This window comes from Myotis brandtii, unplaced genomic scaffold (assembly GCF_000412655.1).
Source record: "Myotis brandtii unplaced genomic scaffold, ASM41265v1 scaffold775, whole genome shotgun sequence".
In the NCBI taxonomy this organism is placed as follows: Eukaryota; Metazoa; Chordata; class Mammalia; order Chiroptera; family Vespertilionidae; genus Myotis; species Myotis brandtii.
This window is the reverse complement of record NW_005371106.1, coordinates 310,415-337,724: the sequence shown is the minus strand read 5'-3', so window position 1 is coordinate 337,724 and position 27,310 is coordinate 310,415. Positions and strand designations below refer to the sequence as shown.

Genomic DNA, 27,310 nt, shown 5'->3' with positions numbered 1-27,310 from the left:
GGGGGTGGGGGCGGAGGAGGGGGGCCTTAACACAAGTGAGAACCAGGAGCTCATCAATGGGGAATTACAGCAAAATAAAAGCAGGTGGAGGCCATGGGCCTTGGTGGCTGATGGAGCTAGTACTGGAGAGCGCGGGCTCACCCCTGCAACTAGCTTCCTGATGCTGAACCCCAAGTAGGACAGCGTCCCCTGTGTGGAAGGGCCGGGCCTGCCTCTGTGAAACTAAGCCCTGGGGGAGCAGCCGGGAGGGTGTGCTGCCTGCAGACCTCGGCTCCACGGGGAGAGGAGGGAGGGCTGGCCCACCCCTCCCCACACTCGCCTGTCAAGCACCGCATCCCACCTGCTGGGAGGGGGCTGAGGGCGGCTCGAGGGCGGGAGCGCCGTGCTGACCCGCCTTGTGTCCGCCCTGAAGGAGGGGAACGTCCCACCCACGTGCTCCCTCGGGTGGGTGCGTTTCCCCCTCTCGGTGGCCACCCTCCCTCAGCTCTGCCTGTTGACCTGCACTGAAGTCCACTCTTTCCAAGGGCCAGGGGTGCTCTTCGGGGGGGGCTTGGGTGGGCTGGGCTGCCCAGGAAGAGAAGTGGACTCTTATTTTGAGGTTTCAGTGTCCACCGGTTTGTCCTGCTTCCTGCCCTCGCGGAAGGCACCCCAAGAAGAAATCCAGTGGATGGATGTGCACAGGGAAAGCCCAATAGATTGTCTCCCAGAGGGGGCTGGCCTGGTGCTGCTCTGACTTGTCCTCTTCATGCATCTTGGTACCTGAAAACCAGTGGCCTTCACACCTGTGTCCTGCCTCTCCGTTGCCCGTGTTGGCCATCCCGTGACCTTCCTTTTTAGCGTTAAAAAGTATGCCTCTTCCTCCCCATTCCCACAGGAGGAGAGTCTCAAGGAACAAGAACCTTAGAAATCATTGAGTCCAAACACTTCGTGTTCCAGCAACGAATCAGAGGCCCGGAGAGCGGGAGTGACGTGCCCCGGTTTAACCTCTAGTGGCAGAACCACAGCCCACATCCAGGTTTAACGCCACAGGCTGCACGCCCTCAGCTCCGCAGACAAGCTCGTGAACCGTTGCTGATACAGCACTACCCACAGTGGGCTCATCCCGTACCACACTATCACCAGCAGCAATTGGTTCTTTGTCATGTATCTTTTTTTATTTTAAATATATTTTTATTGATTTCAGAGAGGAAGGGAGAGGGAGAGAGAGAAACATCAATGATGAGAGAGAATCATTGATCCGCTGCCTTCTGCACACCCCCCACCGGGGATCGAGCCTGCAACCGGGGCATGTGCCCTTGACTGGAATCGAACCTGGGACCCTTTGGTCCTCAGGCCGAGGCTCTATCCACTGAGCCAAACCAGCCAGGGCTGTCATGTATCTTTTAAAATGATTTCTCCCTGTGGCACCAGTCCTGCCAGAAACGTCCGTGTAGAGGAGGGTGTGTCCCACGGGCGTTTGCTGTGGAAGGCAGCAGCCCACACTATGCCACTTTATCTTTGGACCCTGAGCCTCGGGTCTAATAAAAGGTGAAAGTGAGACTAGACCTGGCTTGATGGATCCTTCAGATAGTTATCTGATCAGTGGCTCTAAGGGCTCAACCAGGTGACTTCGTCAAGTGCTTCCGGTCTGTATGTTTTAATACATAAGAGGTAGTGTTGCAAGTGCTGCCTCCGAGCCCTGCCCTAGCACACGCCTCTGGCTCCACGGTGCTCCCAGGCCTTGTGGCAGGAGGAGGAGAGACCTGAGAAACAGCAATTTGATAAGAAACCACAACAAAGGGTTTTTAAAGTGATAGCAGTGCCTGCTAACCAAAGACTTCAAATAAATTATGAGACTACGTTGGGAACCAATAGTCTTTAATATTAGACAAACAACATTAGGTCTGCCAAACGAAAGGTTATTGTCTTATGCGTCCCCTGTAGGAGGACACTGTTTCTAAAACAGCCAGACTCGGTATTCTTGGAAAACATCAGGTTCAGATGGAAAATTCAGTATCGCATTGTGACATGAGCCAGCTATTTTTGTAATCACTCTTACATCCTTCAAGGATGCATTGTGGGGCCATTATGTGGCAGGTGCTTACCTGCTGGGCACAGAGATACCCCTTAAAGACTTTCAGAGAAACTACACAAAATCTGCCAATGTGATATTGAATTTTCCATCTCTGTAGTTTCTCTGAAAGTCTTTAATGGGTATCCTTGTGCCCAGCAGGTAAGCACCTGCCACATAATGGCTGTGCAATGCATTCTTGCAGGATGTAAGAGTGATTACAAAAATAGCTGACTCATGTCTCAAACTGCCACCCAATCCTCTGAGCTTCAGTCCCAGACATTCAAGCCACCTCGGAGTGCCAGGGATAGTGCCACCTAGTGAATTAATCATGCTGCTTCGTGTCCCAGTTCTGCTACCGGACTCCCCAACCTTCTTTCTCCACACCCGGGCCAACTCAAACTAACACTTTGTGAAATCAGAGAAGGTGAGAACCTGAGATGGGGCAATAGGGCAGTCCCTTGAGAACGCGATATGCACGCGTGCCATCACCATGCAGAATCGAGTGGAAAGTAGTGCCCGGCTGCTGTTAGAATAGATTTATTGCTACATTTATATACAATTATACAAACAGCCCAGACAGAAAGAGGAATGTTGCATCAGTGTCTCCAGATTTCACAGATGGGCGCAAGTAATCAGAGCTGTTGAAAAAGTGGAAAATTCTTGGAAATTCTCTCTCTCTCTCTCCTTACAAGCTAGTCATGCAGAGAAAAAGTGGGCTCTCAGAAGCTGGTGCCTTCCGGCGCGCCTGGGGCACAGTGCTTTGGAGATGGGATGCAGTAGACGCTGGCTCAGGGCTGCCGGGAGCAATGCAGAGTCCTCCAGTCCCGGCCCATCTTTCCAAGCTGTGTCCCTACGAAAGGCAGCTGAGAGGGGTGTGGAGAGAGAGAGGATAACAAGAAAGGGAAACCAACAGTAAACTGAGATGTGGAGAGAACCCTCTGTAAGAGCCCTGGTTTCAGGACACGTGCCCATCCAGCTGAGACTCTGGCTTTGGGTGGGGGTATTCACATTCAGAACATCAGGCATGTCTTGGTAAGTCTGTATCCCAAAGCTCGCCATATGTCAGATGCCAGGGACCTGCATGAAGACATAGAAAGGGAACAGGAAAGTTAAGTAAGAAAGAAGACAATGAGACAAATATTACCATAATAGGGTTGAAATGGGCACGAGACCCTGAAAACCTCTCCACAGGTCATAAGTAGCAGTTAGCTGGTTGCGTTCACTGTTGAATTACGAAGGCAAATGGATGCAACGCCGTGACATACAGATTGCTCCCAAACCAGGGTGGGCCACAGACTCTGCCCTCTGAGCTCAGCCAGGCTAGCATGATGTTTGGGAACCTAACATAGATCTTGCAACCTGCAGGTCCAGAATCTGGATGTGGATATGAGATCCCGGTATAAAGACACTTCCTTTCATGTCAGTCATATAAACCTTTGGGACGTGAATCACCAGAGAGGTCACAGAGCAGCCCAGGGGGTATGTGTGCCCAGGGGGTGAGCTCACTGTATTTACACCAGCTCCGTCTTACCCTCGTCAGGCCACTCCCCAACCCCGGGGTCCAGGAGAGAGTGTCTTCAGGTCTAACAGCCTCCTGAGCTGAAATCAGCCTCGTGCTCAGAGAAAGGACAAGGCCTGCAGGTTGCGAGCAAGAAGCCTGTGGGTCTGAGCCTGGCCTGAGGCTGCAGGGCATCCTATCGCTGGAGAAACCACCAGCTCGAGCTTGCCTGTGCCTTTAGATGGCCCCCTGATTTCTCACCACCACAATCCCACAGGCCACAAAAAGGCAGGATGAGAGTTTGATGGAAAAAGCCCAAAGTCTGGAGGAGAAGGACCAGAAAATCACTGAGAAGTCCCTGTCCTTTTTCTTGGGTCAGTAACATTATGATCACTTGTGGAGGGAGGGGCCCAGCACTTCTGAGGCTGCCCACTCTGTGCCAATTCTGTGATCCTTTGATAAATTCATCTCTGGATAACTCCAAATCTCTGTCATTTGATCTTGACTTTTCCGGTGAGTCATTCAGAAAATTTACTTTCCTACTTCTGACAGCAACAGGATGGAGTCAAACTCACTTGAAGTCTTTGCTCTAAAAAGCAAAACCATTATCGGATAAAAGTCAGTGAGGAAAAACTGCAAGACATCAGGCAAATTTTAATTTGGGGGATTTTACCAATCACAGACCATGGGGAGGCTGAGTCAGCAAGCTGAAGGAACTCAAAAGAACCATTTAAGATCTACTAGATAAACTGCATCGCTGTGGTTTTATTTAGAAAGGGGTGAGCCAACACAGTGTCTGCCAAAGAAATGAATGAATTGTAAAGCAAGCTGCTGTCATGGTAATCACGTTGATCAATGATTTTTAAACATTTCCAAATTGAGATCAATGCATAAGAGTAACCTGGCTTATGAACCAGTTCTGGAATTCGTCTACTCAATATGTATGTGTGGTCCTTCATTTTTAAGTATATCTAAATATTTTCTTAAAATAAGAGAAAAACCAACAGCAGCACACAAGTGGCCTATGTGTGAGCTCGCACCATAATACTCCCCATCAAGGGTGTTCCTTCACACAGGTAAGAGAACAGTCTAAAGCAGCCGGTGCAATCAGGCAGCAGTTCACCAGGATTATAAGTAAAATCTCAGTTGAATAAGCTATCTGGCCCTAGCCTGTGTTCTCAGTGGTTAGAGCACTGGCCTGCACACGGAAGGGTCATACGTAGGTTTGATTCCTGGCCCTGGTTGGGGCATGTGTGGGAGGCAACCAATCGATATGTCTCTCTCACATTGAAGACTCTCTCTCTCTCTCTCTCTCTCTCTCTCTCTCTCTCTTCCTCCCTCCTTCCCTTACATTCTCTAAAAATCACTGGGAAAAATATCCTCAGGTGAGGATTAACAACAACAAAAGTAATAATAAGATAAACTATCTGACCTCAAAATTATTCAATTGGAAGAAGATGTTTTTGACTGGCATAGAGCCCAAGAGATGTAAATAGCTGAGAAAGATCTGGAAGGGGTGGGATTAGATGCTATAATGGTAGGGTTGCTCTGAGTCAGGTCCTTTGAGAATTCCGATACTGTGGAGTCCTAGCATCTTGGCAGTAAACAGATGTGGCAGGTCTAATGGGAAGGTGGGCTGGCCCTGGCCACAGCTGCTACTAGTACTTACCTAGTGAAGGAGGGAGCCTTCTTCTTGTTACATTTGCTTTATGCTGTTTTGGCAAGAACGGATCTGGAAGAATGCATACAGTTTGGGTCCCCACCTTTCAAAAGAGACATCAAGAGGTTAGAAAGCATTTAGCAAAAGAACACAGAAGGAAGCCAAGTAGTACGGAATGCCAGGAGGACTGGTCACCCTGGATTAGGGAGGGCCTCTTGGTAACCATGTAATCTCCTTCTTAATCTTTTTTCCAATCCACTTTCGAATCTCCCATTATTACAATATAAAAATAAAAACATTAAATCTTCCTTTTAAATAGACGTTAGAATTCTAACAGTTGCAGCAACTCTACACAAACTAGTCCGTTTCACATGAATAATGGATCTCAAAGCCATACACATCAAAGCTTTGTAAGTATTAGAATACTGCTTGAGAGTGAGTGTATATGTTATCTGCAGTTCTCTTGGTTAGTGGGCACTTTTAAAATGTTTTTTAAGCACCAATCAGACTTACGGACCCAAGATACTCTGTGGGGCCTACTTTGAAGTCAACAGTTGCTATCCTGGAATAAGCAAATGCTCCCTAGCCTCTACCTGCCAACTAAAAGCCTGGTGTGGGGGAAGACAAACAAACAATAAAAGCAACCTCTCCTGCGGCCATGTTGGCTCAGGAGATCAGGGTCAGCCCTCCTTTCTCTGGTCTGTCTTCTCCAGCTGACTCACCAGCCATTCTCAGATACAGCCCTGAGACACCAGGACAGTCACAGTTAACTCCACAAAGCAACTGCTACCCCAGCCATGGGGAGCCCAGTGCCAGCCCTCTGAGTGGGAAGAGCATTGCTCACAGTATTTTCATGCTTAGGGTTCAACAAGTAGAAAGTCAGTGACTGGCGATTTCTATCTTATAAATCAGTTATGTGCCACAAGAGCACCTGCGGTGGGCTGTTGCCCATGGAAACCATGCTATAGAGGGCAGTTCGGTTTCCAGGCAGTGTAACCCATAATGAAAAACTGAGTCTTTGCAGTAAAATGCAAATTTGTCCGGGCCAGTAATAAAAGAAGATAGAAACAATGAAACATATTAACACTATTATAATTTTTCTTTGATACTTTGGCTTAATGTTAAACTGGGCAAAATTAATTAGATGACTAAGTAGTACTGGAAACTTAAGAACATTTTAAAGGGACTTTGAAGTATTTTGAGGACTTGGAAGGTTAGCAGAGCTGACACTTTATCATATCAAATGTCATTTAAAAATGTATTACTGTGTTTTTCCTTAGTCACCATGATTAACCGTAACTGAGGTTGTTTATGCTCATAACTGAGGAATGAAGGAAGAAAGAGCAGAGGAAGGAAATGTGAATGATTTACATGGACATCAAGAGAAAGGAGAGTGAAGTGGATAAACATAAGGTACCAGAAAGAAAATAGAATACAGTGATAACGCAGGAAACTCCATTTCCTTGAGAAGAAAGGTGAATATCAAGTCAGAAATTTCCAAAGTTTGCCACCAGATGGCGCCATGAGACTAAAATTAGTTGGTTGAAGACAGCCCTTGAAGGGGAGTGAGGGGCAGATACACACAAATCAGAGGAGCAGAATATTCTCAGTACAGGGGCTCAGGATTGGAGGAGCTCCAAGCCATAGGTTATATCCTATATCAGGTTAGCCCAGGCCCACAAACTTGGTTTAATAGCAGAAAATCTACTTATCTGATCCAATAAGTTACACACAAAAAACACATACACATTATCTCACTATACACAAGATGTTACATTTGACAAATTTTAAACCTTTTTATTTAAAAAAAAAAAACACAACTCACAATGAAACAAAACAAAAACCTCCAGCAGAACAAGCAAATGTATATAACAGGACGTTTCATTAACCCGATAAAGGGCATGTACCGAACACCCACAGCAAACATAGTGGCTAATGTTGGAAAAGTTAGAAGCATTCCTCTTAAATCAGAAATGAGAGGCCACTTATGTCGAACATTGTACTGAATGTTTCCGTCAATTCGAAAAGAGAAGGAAAAGAAGTCAATGTTCTATGGATTGCGAAAGACTGACAACTGTCATTATTTGCAGGAGATGACTATTCTTGTAGAAAGCCCAAAAGACTTCACAAATGCTTAGAAACAATAAGAGTTTAGCAAGGTTCCTGAATATAAGCAAACAATCTATTTCATTTCTACACACCAGCCACCAGGAGTTTTAAAATGTAACTCTTAAAAGATAGTAAAGAATGAGATGCTTAATAATAAACCTAACAAAAAATGTATTATCTTAATGGAAAATGTTAAACTTTACTGAAAGGCATTAAGAGAGACATCAATAAGTAGAGAAAATTAACATATTCATGACCAGGAATATTTAATATTAAACAGATGTAACTTCCTCCCAAATTAGTCTATTAATACATCTCAAACCAAAAGTCCTTTTTTTCTCATACACTTTAGGAATTCTAAAATTTATGTAGAAGAACAAAGAGCCCAAACTAACCAGGAATTATTATCAAAACAAGCTGGAGAGACTTTTAAAGAAAGCTCTAACAGTCGCTAGGGCTCATAGAAAGCTAAGGATATAGGAACTAAGACAGAAGGGTATTGACACAGGGATAGACAAGTTGGCCATGGAACAGGCTATCCATGTGCTCCCTTGACACAGGTAAGAAATGGCAATGCCATTGGTGGCGGAGGGATGGACTGCCAAAGTATTAAGACACTAGTCATCCAGACAGAAAACAATGGATTTACACTTCACACCATAAACAAAAGTTATTTCTAGCTGGACTAAAGTCTCAAGAGTGAGAACAAGGAAACTTTTAGAAGAAATTTTTTAAAACTCAATACTTTTAGAAGAAAATATAGAAGACATCTTCATGACCTCAAAGAAGAGAATTTTCTAAACAAGATACCCATCAAAAAAAACTCCCCAAATCATAAGGGCAAAATTTTCTAAATTAAGCTACAATAAAATTTAAAACTTTTATCCATAATAAAAATGTGAAAAGAGAAGGCACAGCAAGAAAGGAAATAGCTGTAAAAATTCAAATGTCAAAATATTAAATCAGCCAGGCCAGTGTGGCTCAGTAATTCAGTGTAGACCCATGAACAAGAAGTCATAGGTTCTGCCCTGACCAGTTTGGCTCAGTGGATAGAGCATCAGCCTGCAGACTGAAGGGTCCCAGGTTCAATTCCAGTTAAGGGCATGTATCTTGGTTGCGGGCACATCCCCAGTAGGGGGTGTGCAGGAGGCAGCTGATCGATGTTTCTCATCGATATCTCTGACTCTCTATCCTTCTCCCTTCCTCTCTATAAAAAAATCAATAAAATATATATATTTTTTTAAAAAGTCATAGGTTCAAGGTTCGATTCTTGGTTAGGGCATGTGCCCAGGTTTCAGGCTCCATTCCCAGAAGGGAGTGTGCAGGAGGCAGCCAATCAATGATTCTCTCTCATCATTGATGTTTCTAACCCTCTCTCCCTCTCCCTCTCTCTGAAACCAATAAAAACATATTAAAAAATAAAAACTGATACAAGGTATCTATTACATATATAATTACATGTTTTCATAATATATACTATACATAATAATATATATCCCTTTATTTATAATTCTCCTAGGTACACATCTTTCCCCAACACTGTTGTAAAACAATCTCTAGTTCTTAGGTGTTTAAAACAGAAATTGATGGCAGAAAAATACTCCAATAGATGGGGAAGTTATACATTTGGTTCAAATTACCTTTGGTCGCGTACTATTAGAATTTTGGATTCTCACAGAAATCATCGAGGCAGCAAAGTCAATAGTTACTCTAGGGCCACTGAGTAGAGGCCACCTGTTGTTCCCACAGTGCTGGGCACCCTCAGCTCTAAACCAGCGGTTCTCAAAGTGCTGGCCCAGAACAGCAACTGCCTCACCTGCTTAAAATGCAAGTGCTTGGGCCCCGTGGATGTACTGAACCAGAAACTCGGGGTGCGGGCCCTCAGCCTGCATTTTAGCAAACTCTCAGGTGATCCTGATGCAAGCCAGTTTGCGAATCACTACTGGAAGTTTTTTGTGTTTTTTTTTAAATATGTATTTTTTTTACTTGAGAGAGGGAGAGATAGAGACATCAATAATGAGAGAGAATCATTGATCAGCTGCCTCTTGCACGCCCCCTACTGGGGATCGAGCCTGCAACCTGGGAATGTGCCCTGACTGGGAATCGAACCTTGATCTCCTCAACCACTGAGCCACTGAGGCCGGGCTGCTTTGTTTTTTATTTCTTTCTCCATCACCATTCATCCCCTCTATGCCCTCTTCCACCTCCCACCCTGGAAGTTTTTCTAATGTGTAAGGAAACCTCTTACACACACACACACCACCATCAGAACTATGGAGAGCTGAGAAAAGCAGACCATGGCCTTGGGAAAAACATGACTGTTTTATAACACCTCCAATGCAGGGTCAGCAACTGTAGCTCATGGACCAAATTTGCTCCCCACCTGTTTTTGTAGAGACTGTATTTTTTTTAAGTTGATTTCAGAGAGGAAGGGAGAGATAGTAATATCAATGATGAGAGAGAATCATTGATCAGCTGCCTCCTGCACACCCCACACTGGGGATCAAGCTTGCAACCCAGGCCTGCGCCCTGACCAGGAATTGCACTGTGACCTCCTGGTTCATAGGTTGATGCTCAACCACTGAGCCATGCCGGCCGGGTGAGACCGTAATTTTTTAAATTTAATCCAAAGACAAATATTTCATAACAGGTGAAAATTAATTACAATGCGGATTTCAGTGTCTGTAAATAGTCTCATTGGCAGGCAGCCAGCGGCATTCATTACATATGCCCATAGCTGCTTTTGTACTAAAACAGCAACGTGTGTAATTGTGACAGACAATTTGGCCTACGATGTTGAAAACATTTAATATCTGCACCTTTACAGAAAAGGTTTGCCAACTTCTGCTTTAATTTGATTATGACTCTATCAATCTAAAAGCAAAATATAGGCATATTGATTTTTACTTTTAAAATGCAATTTTCATTTTAATTCTACAGATAAAAACATCTATCAGCTTAAAAAATAATAAAAATAATTAAATCAGATCCATTTTTATCTACAAAGTAAATTAAATAACCCTACATAGAGCATCGGGGAGATGTCATTAATTATGCTTTCTCTCTTCAAATATTCTAATACTTGAACTGGCGGTGGGTTTTCATGAAGAGCTCTACACATTTAGTGCTGAAAGCTAACTCAGCATCTGCCCACCCCCACCCTCGGGTGCTTCATTTAAACTGCAAGCTCTCTCCGTGCTGCACGCGGACTTCTTTCCCGGGCCTCACACTGCGGCCACCGCCCTCCTTCCCCTGATGCCCTAGCCTTGCTCCCTCTGATCCTCGGCCTCTTGAACATTTCCAGGCCAAGTTCATATCACGTCACTGAAGACCTGCTCACTGAATTCCTGAAATGTTTTATCCAACACCTATTGGGTGGCCGAAAAATCCCATTTTTATCCATATCCATCTTTACTTCTTGAATTTCATCTTCCTCTAGGTTTCTAAGATCCCTGAGCAGAGACTCTTTTGATTTTGAGGGCTTCCGCACTCATAAGAAAAGGATGCTGTCTCACAAGAGTAATTCATATATTTCAACTGTACATCTTTAAGCTACACTCACCTTTCCTTGAAAATGAGGCACTAACCCATAACAGGTTGGTGTCTAGCCCCACACAACATAGTTGAAGGAGCCTGGGCTTCAGTGTGCTGGGATTGAGTCTCCAGCTGTTACTCTATATGCAACTTAATATTTAAAGTCCTTTTTTTGGGCTCTACATTAATGGGTGCATTCCCTTTGAGTGACGCAGATGAGCACCCTCCAAAGGGCACTGCAACTAAAAAAAAAAAAACCGTACCCTTTTTTTTAATGATGTTTACTTTGAATTTATATTAGTTCACACAAACACTCCATCCATGCTTTTGTTCCGGCCCTCCGGTCCAGTTTAAGAACCCATTGTGGCCCTCGAGTCAAAAAGTTTGCCCACCCCTGCACTAGCCCCACACAACATAGTTGAAGGAGCCTGGTCTTCAGTGTGCTCGGGTTGAGTCTCCAGCTGTTACTCTATATGCAATTTAATATTTAAAGTCCTTTTTTGGGCTCTACATTAATGGGTGAATTCCCTTTGAGTGACGCAGACGAGCACCCTCCAAAGGGCACTGTCATGGACTCAGATCTCAATTGGAAAGGTAGTTAGTGTTTTGTGGTCAAAAGGATATGGGCCTCCAATTCCAAGAAAACCAAAGCCAGATGCAGGCTCGGCCACTACGGTTGCCTTTGGGGCTTTTACTGAACTGTAAAATGGGAAAATGCAGGGAGACCTGCAGCATTCATGGCATCTTTGTGTGGCTTAGGAAAAGGTACCCCTTCCTCCAGGCAGATGCAGCTCTGTGGTCCTGGGTACACGCTTGTAGAGTGGAGCACCCACTAAACTTGTACTTCTATCCTGCACTTCTGCCCCTATACTGTGGTGAGCTCCTTGGGTCTGGCTCCTTTCCAACCTCATTCACACACCCTCTCCTACGGGTTCATTCAGATCTGGACATACTGCCCTCTTTTCTGTTCCCTGAACAAGTCAAGCCCTCTCTTGCCTACAGTCTTTGCACATGCTGTTCCCTCTACCCGGAATGCTTTCAAGTGAAAATTGCAAATTGGTGTCGAGTGGGCCGCTCCTGGCAAGCAGCTACATTGTTTGGCTTGCAAAACATTTTTTAAATAAATGAATCTTATATAATAAAAGGGTAATATGCAAATTGACCCTAACAGCAGAATGACCAGGAAAAACTGGTCGCTATGATGCACACTGACCACCAGGGGGCAGATGCTCAAGCCAGGCTGATGCCTCCTCGATATCGCTAAGGATATCCAACTGCAGCTTAGGCCCGCTGCCGTGGGGAGCGGGCCTAAGCTGTCAGTCACACATCCCCCAAGGGATCCCAGGCTGCCAGAGGGATGTCTGACTGCCAGCTTAGGCCCGATCCCCAGGGGAGCGAGCCTAAGCCAGCAGGTGGACATCCCCTGAGGGGTCTCGGACTGTGAGAGGGTGCAAGCCAGGCTGAGGGACCCTCTCCTCTGAATGCACAAATTTTTGTGCACTGGGCCTCTAGTAAATAAATAAAAGCTAACATAAAATTTGGGAGATTTCAGATAAAACTACATTTCAACTTAAATATCTAAAGCATTATTCTTTAAATGCTTTTTTAAAAAGCCATGTTTGGCTTATCTTGGGAAATCAAAAGGTGCAGCAACTGCGCCTAAGGAGCTGGGCTGTCCAGACAGGCGTGAGGCCTGGCTGCAGCCCCACAGGCCCAGGGCAGCCATGGCCCCTGGCACTGCATCACCATCATGATTTAAATAAAAGAGGAGGCCCTAGCTGGTTTTCTCAGTGGATAGAGCATCGGCCTGTGGACTGAAGGGTCTCAGGTTCAATTCCGGTCAAGGGCACATGCCCGGATTGTGGACTCGATCCCCCCAGTGTGGGGCTGGAGGAGGCAGCCGATCAATCATTCTCTCATCATTGATGTTTCTATCTCTCTCTCCCTCTTCCTTCCTCTCTGAACTCAATAAAAATATATTTTAAAAATAACGAGGAGGACCTAGCCTTCTCTTCTTCCACTTATATGCCACCTTCTCACAGACTTTTTGTGATCTTCCCACCCCAAATTACCATTCCTGTATTTTCCCCAACTCAGTCCCTTGTTTCTTTCATATCAACTTGATGTGAATTTGCTGTTTTACAGGTCAAAGATGCTTTAATATTGGCAATTTCACGATTTGATCTAATACAATTTTAAACTTTTATTTTGCTTTCCTATAGGTAACTAAGCCCATTGGGATAAGGATTAAATCTTAGTTGCTGTTACATTCTCAATGACTAGGACTTACTGAGCACCTGGCAGATCTGAGGCACTGAAATATTTGGATGAATAAGTGAAAGGACTCCCCCCACCAAAAGCTTTTCAGCAGCCCCAGAACATTCATGACATGCATTTTCCTGGCGTGAGATCTCTAGAATTAGCCCACGTTAACAGTGGGCTTTCCCGACCACAGCCCAGAGCAGTCCTACCTCTCCTCGCCTGTCCACTCGGTGCTAGAGCTGACTCTAGTCCGACTCCGTCAGCCTCGGCTCACAGAGCTGATGCCCCGGGTCCTGGTGTTGGAAATTACTCCCAAAGTGTGGTTTTTCCTGGAGCGCCTGTGCAAACCAGCACTGAGGTCAGTGCTGCACAGACACCTCCATGTCCCTCAGCCCTGCCACAAGCTGGGGAAATGACACTTGTTCCTGAGGTGAATGCTGACAATTACAATAGCCTCAGAGTTGTCAGCAAGAGGTCAGTGGCTCCCCTGACCTTCATGTGCAGGCTCTTGTTTGCTTACCTTGTCACACTTAACTCTCCTGTTTCCTCCTCTACACTGACTGCTTTTAAAAAATTACCTATGAATCTCCAGGACCTAACTTTAGGCACTTAATGGTTAGTGAATGGGTAAAATTATTTGAATGGATTAAATCATGCAAGTGCCACCCAGCGCATCCCTAGAAGGCAAATATGGGGGCATTTTTATTTCGTAGGTATAATCCCAGGGACTTGAGCAGGGGTGAGGGGTGGAGTTCATGCTGGAGTGCCAGCTTAGAGGACACCCCTAGAAAGAGCATTTTTCTGTTCTTTGCATAGGTTTGTGGGAAACACTTGCAGAAAACACTGCAGTTACTAGTAAGCTAAGTAAAAACTATTCTAATGCCAAGAAAGTGCTTTTTCAATGTTGCTAAAACCTGGGCACATTTTAAATACTGTATTAAGCCTCTATTTCCTGGCACCGGGGGGCGGGGGCGGGGGTGGTGGTGTCACACAGGCTAGCCACCTCTCTGTGCAGTAATTCTGTGCAATCCTCCCCGCTGTGGTCCTCGCCATCCTCTCCTGGACCAGACCACCCCTCTTGCTCTGGAGGGACACACATGGTGGTGCGCACCAAGGTTCTGTATTCAGCCATTTCCTCACAGGGTCCCGGGGGGAATTTCATCGGACACCATCAGCATTCCAAACTAAAAGTGTCCAAGGAAATGGCAGTCCATCCACACCTGCTTCCCCGCATGATTTCCTGGTGTTCCACTGTACCCTCTTCTGAATCTCAAACTTTATATTTCTTCAGTATAGACTGGCAGGTCCACTACTCTAGGTCTTTGTGTGCCTTGATGTGTTTACATATATATAGTTCCTTCCGTCTGGATAGTCTTCCTATCTTTGCCCCCTGACAAGAACAACTTGTCCTTAAAGACTTGGTCTAGGATCACCTCCTCCAGGAAGTCTCCCTGGAGCCCTCCAGCAAGACTAGGTGCCTTCCTTCTGAGACCCCAGAACCCACCCATCCCATTCATTTAACAAGTAATACTATCTACCATGTGCCAGGCATTGGTGGCTCTAGCACTGAACACATAGTGCACAAAATAGCAAAACTCCTACCCTCATGGAGCTTGCCTTCTAGTGTGAGGAGACAGGCAATAAACCACACAAATAGGTAAAATATGTTAATGATAAGCTATAGAGAAAAATAATGAAAGCAACTGGGTAGAGGATACCGGGCAAGGTGCACTTTTAAACAGGGCAGTAAGGGAAGGCCACATGTAAGCAGAATCCTGCAGTTGGCATGAAAGTATTTGGGGGGAAAGGCATCCCAGCTGAGGGAACAGGAACCCTGGCTAAAGAACGAACCAGGAAGCCGCCGGCTTCAAGGAGAGAAGGGGAAACGGCAGATGAGGCCCCAGCGACAGGCCACACTGTTCGGCTCTGCATGGCCATCGAGAAGGATGAGGCTATTGCTCTGTGACGGGAAACCTGGAGGAATTTGTGAAGTGATGGGATCAGGTGGATCTTTTTAAGGCACTTAGACTGTAGAAAGCAAATCAGAAATCAAGAAAACCCAGCAGAAGGCTCTCATGGGAGGGTGATCGCTGTGGAGGAGGATGAAGTGGCCATATTCTGGATATACTGTATATTTTGAATGTCGGGCCAACAGTTTAGGGTTGGGTTGGATGTGGGTTAGAAGAGGAAAATAAGAGGAAACAGTCAAATTTTAGGCCTGATTCACTGAAAAAATGGACTTGCCATTCATTGGCTGATGCATGAGCAAGCTGTGAGGGGTAGAATTCTTGAGTTTGGATTGACATAGTAAGTATGAGAAGCCTATTAGATAGCAAAGTGGAAATTTCAGGTAGATACAAGCCCAAAGTTCAGGGGCCAAGTCTGACTGGAGGCTCACGGATGGAAGAACACCAGAGAAGGTCACTAAGAGAGCCAAGTGTAGGCCTGGGCCTTGGAGCACCCCCATAGTAGCAGGTTGAGAAGGGAACCCCATTTATCCATAAAATGCAAACACAAATTATGTCTACTGGGCATAAACTGTGAACTGTTTACTGCTCTGGACAGACCCCACACTTAAGGCCTGGCACACATTCTAATAACATATGCAGAGCAAGACCTTCCACGAGTCCCAAGTAAAATCTCTAAAAGGCAAACAGATGACATTAAAAATGGAATCCAAAGGACTTGGGTACAAACATGAGTATCCATAATACTGACAGACGTACAAAAATATTATGAAAAACAAATGACAGAAGTTACTATTTATTAAAACCTTTAATATGCCAAGCTGTAAACAAAGTATTTCATGTGTTTTATTACAATCAGTGCTCACAAGATCACAATTGTTATTCTCACTTAAGGAAATTTAGGTTCCAAATGGCTGAGTGGCTTCCCCAGGTCACACGGAGAGTGAGTGGCTGGGCCTTTTGAACCCAAATGTGGGAGTCCACACCCACGCGATTCCCTGTCCATTATGCTACCTCACTTCTACCCCAAACTCTCTCTGAATGCCCATCAGACAGGCTATGCATCTAATGTGCTCTGAACTGATAAAACCTAGAACTCAGGATCTTTGGTAAAACAACCAGAACGTGTGCTGCAGCAGCAGGAGAATGTGGGCAAGATCCTTGTACCCTCGCTGGGGAGAGCCAGGGTACATAGCTTTGACTACTGACAGTATCTGAGCTTTTCTAGAAAAACTGCAGAAACAGAGGGGCACTGGGCGGCTGAAAGGGCACCAGAGGATGGTGAATTCTGAGCCTCTCATATATCAGCTTCGGGTTCAGTGTGAATCTTGGGAAGGGGAGAGGGAAACTGCACACCACTGAAATGGATGTTTCTTCCGATTAACATGAGATAGCATTAGAACTTTTGAAACAAATCTAGGCTATTTGTGGCCCAAGAAAATCATTTGAGAACTTAGTCAAAGTTAAATACGAGAGCTAGTTTACAGACACAAAAGAAAGCCCTGAAATCAAAGGACACTTTAACTTCAGGAAGAATTACAGTGGGGAGCGGGCCTGAGCCAGCAGGTGGACATCCCCTGAGGGGTCTCGGACTGTGAGAGGGTGCAAGCCAGGCTGAGGGACCCCCTCCTCCAAGTGCACAAATTTTCGTACACTGGGCCTCTAGTAAATAAATAAAAGCTAACATAAAATTTGGGAGATTTCAGATAAAACTACATTTCAACTTAAATATCTAAAGTATTATTCTTTAAATGCTTTTTTTTTAAAATATATATTTTATTGATTTTTCACAGAGAGGAAGGGAGAGAGATAGAGAGCCAGAAACATCGATGAGAGAGAAACATCGATCAGCTGCCTCCTGCACATCTCCCACTGGGGATGTGCCCGCAACCCAAGTACATGCCCTTGACCGGAATCGAACCCGGGACCTTTCAGTCCGCAGGCCGACGCTCTATCCACTGAGCCAAACCGGTTTTGGCAAATGCTTTTTTTTTTTAAAGCCATGTTTGGCTTATCTTGGGAAATCAAAAGGTGTAGCAACTGCGCCTGAGGAGCTGGGCCGTCCAGACAGGCGTGAGGCCGGCTGCAGCCCCACAGGCCCAGGGCAGCCATGGCCCCTGGCACTGCATCACCATCATGATTTAAATAAAAGAGGAGGCCCTAGCTGGTTTTCTCAGTGGATAGAGCATCGGCCTGTGGACTGAAGGGTCTCAGGTTCAATTCCGGTCAAGGGCACATGCCCGGATTGTGGACTCGATCCCCCCAGTGTGGGGCTGGAGGAGGCAGCCGATCAATCATTCTCTCATCATTGATGTTTCTATCTCTCTCTCCCTCTTCCTTCCTCTCTGAACTCAATAAAAATATATTTTAAAAATAACGAGGAGGACCTAGCCTTCTCTTCTTCCACTTATATGCCACCTTCTCACAGACTTTTTGTGATCTTCCCACCCCAAACTACCATTCCTGTATTTTCCCCAACTCAGTCCCTTGTTTCTTTCATATCAACTTGATGTGAATTTGCTGTTTTACAGGTCAAAGATGCTTTAATATTGGCAATTTCACGATTTGATCTAATACAATTTTAAACTTTTATTTTGCTTTCCTATAGGTAACTAAGCCCATTGGGATAAGGATTAAATCTTAGTTGCTGTTACATTCTCAATGACTAGGACTTACTGAGCACCTGGCAGATCTGAGGCACTGAAATATTTGGATGAATAAGTGAAAGGACTCCCCCCACCAAAAGCTTTTCAGCAGCCCCAGAACATTCATGACATGCATTTTCCTGGCGTGAGATCTCTAGAATTAGCCCACGTTAACAGTGGGCTTTCCCGACCACAGCCCAGAGCAGTCCTACCTCTCCTCGCCTGTCCACTCGGTGCTAGAGCTGACTCTAGTCCGACTCCGTCAGCCTCGGCTCACAGAGCTGATGCCCCGGGTCCTGGTGTTGGAAATTACTCCCAAAGTGTGGTTTTTCCTGGAGCGCCTGTGCAAACCAGCACTGAGGTCAGTGCTGCACAGACACCTCCATGTCCCTCAGCCCTGCCACAAGCTGGGGAAATGACACTTGTTCCTGAGGTGAATGCTGACAATTACAATAGCCTCAGAGTTGTCAGCAAGAGGTCAGTGGCTCCCCTGACCTTCATGTGCAGGCTCTTGTTTGCTTACCTTGTCACACTTAACTCTCCTGTTTCCTCCTCTACACTGACTGCTTTTAAAAAATTACCTATGAATCTCCAGGACCTAACTTTAGGCACTTAATGGTTAGTGAATGGGTAAAATTATTTGAATGGATTAAATCATGCAAGTGCCACCCAGCGCATCCCTAGAAGGCAAATATGGGGGCATTTTTATTTCGTAGGTATAATCCCAGGGACTTGAGCAGGGGTGAGGGGTGGAGTTCATGCTGGAGTGCCAGCTTAGAGGACACCCCTAGAAAGAGCATTTTTCTGTTCTTTGCATAGGTTTGTGGGAAACACTTGCAGAAAACACTGCAGTTACTAGTAAGCTAAGTAAAAACTATTCTAATGCCAAGAAAGTGCTTTTTCAATGTTGCTAAAACCTGGGCACATTTTAAATACTGTATTAAGCCTCTATTTCCTGGCACCGGGGGGCGGGGGCGGGGGTGGTGGTGTCACACAGGCTAGCCACCTCTCTGTGCAGTAATTCTGTGCAATCCTCCCCGCTGTGGTCCTCGCCATCCTCTCCTGGACCAGACCACCCCTCTTGCTCTGGAGGGACACACATGGTGGTGCGCACCAAGGTTCTGTATTCAGCCATTTCCTCACAGGGTCCCGGGGGGAATTTCATCGGACACCATCAGCATTCCAAACTAAAAGTGTCCAAGGAAATGGCAGTCCATCCACACCTGCTTCCCCGCATGATTTCCTGGTGTTCCACTGTACCCTCTTCTGAATCTCAAACTTTATATTTCTTCAGTATAGACTGGCAGGTCCACTACTCTAGGTCTTTGTGTGCCTTGATGTGTTTACATATATATAGTTCCTTCCGTCTGGATAGTCTTCCTATCTTTGCCCCCTGACAAGAACAACTTGTCCTTAAAGACTTGGTCTAGGATCACCTCCTCCAGGAAGTCTCCCTGGAGCCCTCCAGCAAGACTAGGTGCCTTCCTTCTGAGACCCCAGAACCCACCCATCCCATTCATTTAACAAGTAATACTATCTACCATGTGCCAGGCATTGGTGGCTCTAGCACTGAACACATAGTGCACAAAATAGCAAAACTCCTACCCTCATGGAGCTTGCCTTCTAGTGTGAGGAGACAGGTAATAAACCACACAAATAGGTAAAATATGTTAATGATAAGCTATAGAGAAAAATAATGAAAGCAACTGGGTAGAGGATACCGGGCAAGGTGCACTTTTAAACAGGGCAGTAAGGGAAGGCCACATGTAAGCAGAATCCTGCAGTTGGCATGAAAGTATTTGGGGGGAAAGGCATCCCAGCTGAGGGAACAGGAACCCTGGCTAAAGAACGAACCAGGAAGCCGCCGGCTTCAAGGAGAGAAGGGGAAACGGCAGATGAGGCCCCAGCGACAGGCCACACTGTTCGGCTCTGCATGGCCATCGAGAAGGATGAGGCTATTGCTCTGTGACGGGAAACCTGGAGGAATTTGTGAAGTGATGGGATCAGGTGGATCTTTTTAAGGCACTTAGACTGTAGAAAGCAAATCAGAAATCAAGAAAACCCAGCAGAAGGCTCTCATGGGAGGGTGATCGCTGTGGAGGAGGATGAAGTGGCCATATTCTGGATATACTGTATATTTTGAATGTCGGGCCAACAGTTTAGGGTTGGGTTGGATGTGGGTTAGAAGAGGAAAATAAGAGGAAACAGTCAAATTTTAGGCCTGATTCACTGAAAAAATGGACTTGCCATTCATTGGCTGATGCATGAGCAAGCTGTGAGGGGTAGAATTCTTGAGTTTGGATTGACATAGTAAGTATGAGAAGCCTATTAGATAGCAAAGTGGAAATTTCAGGTAGATACAAGCCCAAAGTTCAGGGGCCAAGTCTGACTGGAGGCTCACGGATGGAAGAACACCAGAGAAGGTCACTAAGAGAGCCAAGTGTAGGCCTGGGCCTTGGAGCACCCCCATAGTAGCAGGTTGAGAAGGGAACCCCATTTATCCATAAAATGCAAACACAAATTATGTCTACTGGGCATAAACTGTGAACTGTTTACTGCTCTGGACAGACCCCACACTTAAGGCCTGGCACACATTCTAATAACATATGCAGAGCAAGACCTTCCACGAGTCCCAAGTAAAATCTCTAAAAGGCAAACAGATGACATTAAAAATGGAATCCAAAGGACTTGGGTACAAACATGAGTATCCATAATACTGACAGACGTACAAAAATATTAAAATGACAGAATGACAGAAGTTACTATTTATTAAAACCTTTAATATGCCAAGCTGTAAACAAAGTATTTCATGTGTTTTCAGTGCTCACAAGATCACAATTGTTATTCTCACTTAAGAGACAAGGAAATTTAGGTTCCAAATGGCTGAGTGGCTTCCCCAGGTCACACGGAGAGTGAGTGGCTGGGCCTTTTGAACCCAAATGTGGGAGTCCACACCCACGCGATTCCCTGTCCATTATGCTACCTCACTTCTACCCCAAACTCTCTCTGAATGCCCATCAGACAGGCTATGCATCTAATGTGCTCTGAACTGATAAAACCTAGAACTCAGGATCTTTGGTAAAACAACCAGAACGTGTGCTGCAGCAGCAGGAGAATGTGGGCAAGATCCTTGTACCCTCGCTGGGGAGAGCCAGGGTACATAGCTTTGACTACTGACAGTATCTGAGCTTTTCTAGAAAAACTGCAGAAACAGAGGGGCACTGGGCGGCTGAAAGGGCACCAGAGGATGGTGAATTCTGAGCCTCTCATATATCAGCTTCAGGTTCAGTGTGAATCTTGGGAAGGGGAGAGGGAAACTGCACACCACTGAAATGGATGTTTCTTCCGATTAACATGAGATAGCATTAGAACTTTTGAAACAAATCTAGGCTATTTGTGGCCCAAGAAAATCATTTGAGAACTTAGTCAAAGTTAAATACGAGAGCTAGTTTACAGACACAAAAGAAAGCCCTGAAATCAAAGGACACTTTAACTTCAGGAAGAATTACAGTACTACATTGAATTAAAAGATGACGCATATGTTCAGCCCGTGTGGCTCAGTGGTGGAGCATCAACCCATAAACCAGGAGGTCACAGTTCAATTCCCGGTCAGGGTACATGCCTGGATTGCAGGCTTGATCCCCAGTAGGGAGAGTGCAGGAGGCAGCCGATCAATGATTCTCTCTCATCATTGATGTTTCTCTCCCTCTCCCTTCCTGTCTGAAATCAATAAAAACATATTTTAAAAAGAGATGATGTATATTTATTGTAACTTAAAAGATGTTATGTTAAAAAAACTCAAATTGATCTACTTCCTTAAAAATCATCGAAAACAGGCAGAATCAATTTTTTTTCTAAATATTTCTGCTGTCGTTTGGTGGCATGGTGGTGTCTTACATTATGTATTAGCATGTTGAGCAATGGTCTGAGTTTGTCTTTTGCCATTTTAACAAAAGCAGGCAAACGAAAACTCTAATCACTGAGGAAATGGTGGTAAAGTAAATTAAAAACTAAAAAGCTACCAAAGTTAGGGAGGATAAATGGTGATGGAAGGAAACTTAACTTGGGGTGGTGAACACACAATACAGTGTACAGATGACGTGTCATAGAATTGTGCACCTGAAACCTGTATAATTTTGTTAACCAGTGTCACCTTAATAAATTCAAGAAAAAAGAAAAAAAAAGAATGTAAGCAGTAGTGCTTAATAAATTTAAGCCAAAATAAATAGGTATCTGATCCCAAACATAAAAAAAAAAAACTACCACAGTATACTTGGAAAATCCTACCATATTGATTTGCTTCTTTTTAAAAATAATGTTTCCTGTTATAGAATTTGCAGAAATCAGAATATTAGTTACTGGCAGAACTTTTTCACTTGGGCTCTCAAAAATGAAACATTATGACCACTATAGCTGTGTCAGCTTTTAAGCAAGTCTGACGTATACAGAAATTCAACTTATGAAAAGAATTGTACAATCAGCATACTACTATTTAACTTTTAAATGAAAAAGTACACCTACATCATTTACGTAAAAAACGTCCTATATTTTAGAAATGTGTAAGATGTAGAAAATCTTACATAAACATAACCTATTCACTGACTATAAAGCAATTTCTTAAGAGGATAAAACACAAGCAGTGTTTGTATAAGAATATATCACAGTCTTACTTGTAACAGAAAAGGCTTGGTCAAAACGTAAATGTTCAGGGGGAAAAAGGAGACATATGCAATACTTTACACATAAATGCTCATCAGAAGTTAAGGTGCACATATTTTTGTACTGATATGTAATGATTGCTAAAATACACAGTATTCCCTGAAAGAAGTGTGAAATGGTGTTCATAGAATGCCATAACTTATATATGAATAGCAAAAACTACATAGTACATGTATGCTTGTGTGTGTCTAGGTAATCTCCAGAAAGAGGCACAAGCTGAAAACAGTAGCCTCTGGGGAGAGCTGGAGACTAGAGGACAGAGAAAGGCTTGTTTTTAAATGTTATCCTATTGCACCTACTGAATTTTGTTTATGTATCATTTTTTTTGTAGGCACACTTTTATTAATTATATTTTAAAAGAATTTTAATGATTTCACCAAGTCTTCTGAACTGAGGCTTTAGCCGTAAAATATATGACTTAAAGCACCTTCCCTATTGGGCAGCTTTGTAATATAATACCAGAAGCCAATGAAAAATATATGCTCCTAAAAACATCTGTCATTTAATACTTTTCTAAGTAAAAAACAACAACACAATTTTCTTTAGGTGGAGCTGGAAAGTAATTTTAATGAGAAAGGAGAAAATTTGGTAATAACTTAATGATTTAATGCTTTAAAAAATCTCCAATTAAAAATATACAAAAAAAAAATCCTTAGCTCCTGGGAGCAGTCCTGTCTTTCCCTTCTCTCTCCCTCCACCCCAGAAAAAAAAATCCTTAAATATCCCAGTTTTCTGATACTTTGCTATGATACAAGCTATTACTACATAAACTTGCAAAAATCCACACAATTAACAATTGGTAGAAGGAAATTCTACCTGTACTGCTTGAGATAATGGATATCCTGCTATGTAAAGTAGAAAAATAATTTGTAGTAAAAAACTGTAAACTTATTGGCAAGTTAAATGCAGTAAACAAGAAAGGCCACTGAGAAAACTTTATGTTTCAATGTTGGCTATCCTATATAAAAAAGAGCTAATATGTTAATTAGACCAAACAGCCAGACGACCTTCCAGACGAAGCCGGGGCTGCGAGGGCCGGCCGAGGCCGCAAGGGGCTGCAAGGGCTGGCCGAGACAGCCAGGGCTGAGAGGGCCGAGCCCCTTGCATGAATTTTGTGCATCGAGCCTCTAGTTCTAATATAAACCATTATCTATAAAGTTGCTCATATTCAAAAGACTCCATTATAAGAAAACCACATTTATATTTGATATGGAAGGAATGGCAGACAACTAAGTTAACAAATCTAAAATATTTGCTGGCCCACGTAGTGATGGATTTATACCTTGTGATGCTCCCCAGCAGCTGTAATTTACAAATGAAGAAAACTTTTTCCAGCCTTATTAGTTAATATCATGCTTATTTGCTAATTAGCACCTACCAAGTGACTTCTCATTTCTCTAACCCCTGAACATTTTATCTCATTTTTTCTTCCAGTATTTTACTATTTTATTTTCTATATCTTAATTTGAGTCCATGTCGCAACTCCCTGACTTAACAACAATTTCCACAATATAGTCACAGGCTCTCATCTATCTCCCATAACGCTAACAGTGCTTTGCATAAATAGCCACTACCCTGTAAGTGTCTGGAAGAATGAATGACTATATGTACTTATGTATTACTCTTGTTACTTTATGAGGGGAAATGCCATGCCTCCTTGTCATCTCCCATTCAGCATTCCTTTCATAACACTATTACACTGAAAACTTTTTAAATTTCTAATATCTAAGAACTAAAGCATAATGGTTCAAAAATAAGAGGTGGTAGAGAACATTTTCTTACCTGTACACATACCAGTAATCTGGATGACATACTTGCTTCCAGTCTTCCTAATGCTAGGGAACATTCCAAAAATATTAATGCCAATAATCTCTTCTAAAGAAGCAAACCTCCTTTTCTAGTGGATAGTGTCTACATTTGATGCAAAGCCTTTGACACAGCTTATATCCCCCAAACTCATCATAAATATCCTTAAAACATCAGCTTCTCTTAGAATGTGATGTGTCCTAGTACATGAAACTATATTATAAACTTTCAGATGATTAGGTTTGGGTTCTAATTCTAGGTTTTATACTGCTTGGTACTCTATTTTTACAAAATGGAGGTATTTTCTCAGGACATTTTAAGAATGCATATAAACTACCAAATAATGATTTTAGTTTGTACCTACCAACAAAAACATTTTCCATACTTATGATCAACTACTTTTAAAAGATATTAATATTTCGGGGTGGGGGAGGGATGACAGTTAAGTTTAATCAACTTAAAAGTTCTAGGAAACTAAAATGAGCTACTGTCAAGTACTATCTATATACCTGCAGTAAGTTGTTATATTTTGTAAATCTAGTGGAGGAAAACCATCCACTTGTAACTTAGATTACCAAAGTATTCTATTTACCTATATTCAAACACTTTTATAGCCTAAAAATTGAGAAATATGTTGTATTAGAAATTATATGGGGAAAATAACAAGAGGAAAAAACATGTCATTTGAGCATAAGCAGATGCATCAAATCACACCTCTAGAAAAGCTAAGTTGATGAAGCATGATCAAATATGATCCCCAACTTGAAAACACCTACAGAAATATCCTGTTGCTCAAAGCTGTCAAAGCAAGTGAATAAATTGTTCATATATTCTGAGATAATCTTCACTAAGCTGTTTTGGTGAATGTAACTTCTTCATAATGATCTTTTAAGAACAATTTTTCTAACTCCTTAAAAACCCTTCAAGTGTCTTCCAGTCACAACACTATTAGGACCACCTGGGAGCAGAAAGAACACTGATAGAACTGTTGTTGTAAGCATGCTCTGTGTCAACTATAAGCCAGCACTAAAACTTAAAGTACACGGGGTCAGGCATTACATTTTGGGGAAGACAATGCATCTGGAATAGAAGTGTCTGAATCTGACTCCAGAGAAATGTTCTGAAATAATCTAACTCAGAATTATGAACCTGCTTATAAAAATTAGACAAGAGGGCATAACATCTGGAATTAGAACTCAGAATCCAACCTATTTTTCTCTGGTGTCTCTCCAGTTCTTTTGTGCCACTGAAGAACCCATCCCCAAAAGGTTGGATGAAAGAATAAAAATGGAGGTCTTAACTGTCCCAGAAGAGATCACTTAAAAAATAAGCAGAAGAAAAAACATTACTACACATTGCAAACATGAGAGCAAGTTACATCCAGATATTTCCTTTAGGTTCTCAGAAGGTAGTGCTTTAATTGTCGTGACCACAGCCTTTCTTCCGGCTAATCACAGTGCACGCAGTTCTACTAGGCTTTCTTTATTCCCTGAACTTCGTAGTAGACCTTACACAGCAGCATGTATGTTCCTTTGGACCTAAGTTTGGAAATTGTTTCCTTCTGTCAGTCAGTCCCAAAGTCACCAGATGTTTGTAAATCAAACCCAAACCACCTCAGCACAGGATTCAAGGCTCCATAAATCTGACCCAACCCACGCCAGCTATACCATCCGCGTGAGTGCAGTGACCCCGTCTACTCCAGTCAAGACGGTCTTCTCTTCATCCCTCGACTCTAGCCAGTGTACACCATATCCACCCCGGTCTGCCTCTCTTTAGTAATAAATTTGGCTTCATCAAAATTTAAAATTTTTGTGCATCAGAGGATATTATCAACAGAGTGAAAAGGCAACCCCCAGAATGAGAGGATATTTGCAACTCATATATCTGATAAGGGATTATGATCCAGAAAACATAAAGAACTACAACTCAATAACAACAAAAAACAAACTCAATTTAAAAAATGGATAGCCAAACCGGTTTGGCTTAGTGGATAGAGCGTCGGCCTGCGGACTGAAGGGTCCCAGGTTCGATTCCGGTCAAGGGCATGTACCTTGGTTGCGGGCACATCCCCAGTGGGGGGTGTGCAGGAGGCAGCTGATCAATGTTTCTCTCTCATCGATGTTTCTAACTCTCTAGCCCTCTCCCTTCCTCTCTGTAAAAAAATCAATAAAATATATTTAAAATAAACAAATAAATAAATATGGTGAATAAGCACATGAAAAGATTGGTTCAACATCGGAGAAATGCATCCATGGGAAATGCAATTCAAAACCACAATGACATACCACTTAACCCATTAAAATAGTTATTATCAACAAACAAACAAACATAACTGTTGGTGAGGATGTGCAGAAACTGGAACCCTTATGCGCTGGTGGTAGGAATGTAAAATGGCACAGCTGTTATGAAAGACAGTATGGCAGCTCCTACAAAAATTATACATAGCAATTTCATTTGTGGGTATATGCCCAAAAGAATTGAATGCAAGGACTTGAACAGATATTTATACACCAATGTACACAGTAGCATTGTTGGCAAGTGTTAAAATGTGAAAGCAATCCAAATGTCCACTGACTGATGAAAGGATAAACAAAATGCGGTACATAAATACGATGGAATATATTCAGCCTTAAAAAACAAAACTCTGGTACATGCAATATAATAGGGATGAACCCTGAAAACATTACGTTAAGTGGAATAAGTCAGACACAAAAGGACAAATATGATGAGTCCACTTATAAGCGGTACCTAGAATAGTCAAATTCAGAGACAGAAAGTAGAACAGTGGTTACCAGGGACTAAGACCAAGGAGGGATGGGAAGTTAATTAATGGTTAATGAACAGAGATTCTGTTTGGGATGATGGGAAAGTTCTGGAGAGGAGAGGGGTGATGGCGGCAAAACAATGTGCCTGTATTAGTATTACTGAACTGTACACTTGGAAAATGGTTAAAATCTTCTGTGTATTTTAAACACAATAAAAAAAACTCAAACCCAAACTTCTAACGCCATCAAACTTCTCAAATACTTATACAGATTAATATTGATTATGATACTT

The 27,310-nt window shown here is 43.4% G+C and overlaps 1 protein-coding gene across 2 annotated transcripts in view; it reads right to left on the bottom strand.

Moving 5' to 3' along the window:
* Positions 1–2,574: 2,574 nt before the first annotated feature.
* The window catches only part of RDX (radixin), a 96,896-nt gene continuing 72,160 nt past the window's right edge, over positions 2,575–27,310 (bottom strand). Inside the window, exons 15-17 of one of the 2 annotated variants that reach the window (XM_014530777.1) lie at positions 24,230–24,282; positions 5,221–5,314; positions 2,575–3,130 (exon numbers count right to left, since the gene is read on the bottom strand). In XM_014530777.1, the coding sequence (XP_014386263.1) occupies positions 5,259–5,314; positions 24,230–24,282 (109 nt within the window). In that variant the 3' untranslated portion in view covers positions 2,575–3,130; positions 5,221–5,258. The remainder of the gene's footprint in view (positions 3,131–5,220; positions 5,315–24,229; positions 24,283–27,310) is intronic. The other variant, XM_014530778.1, reaches the window with a different exon arrangement.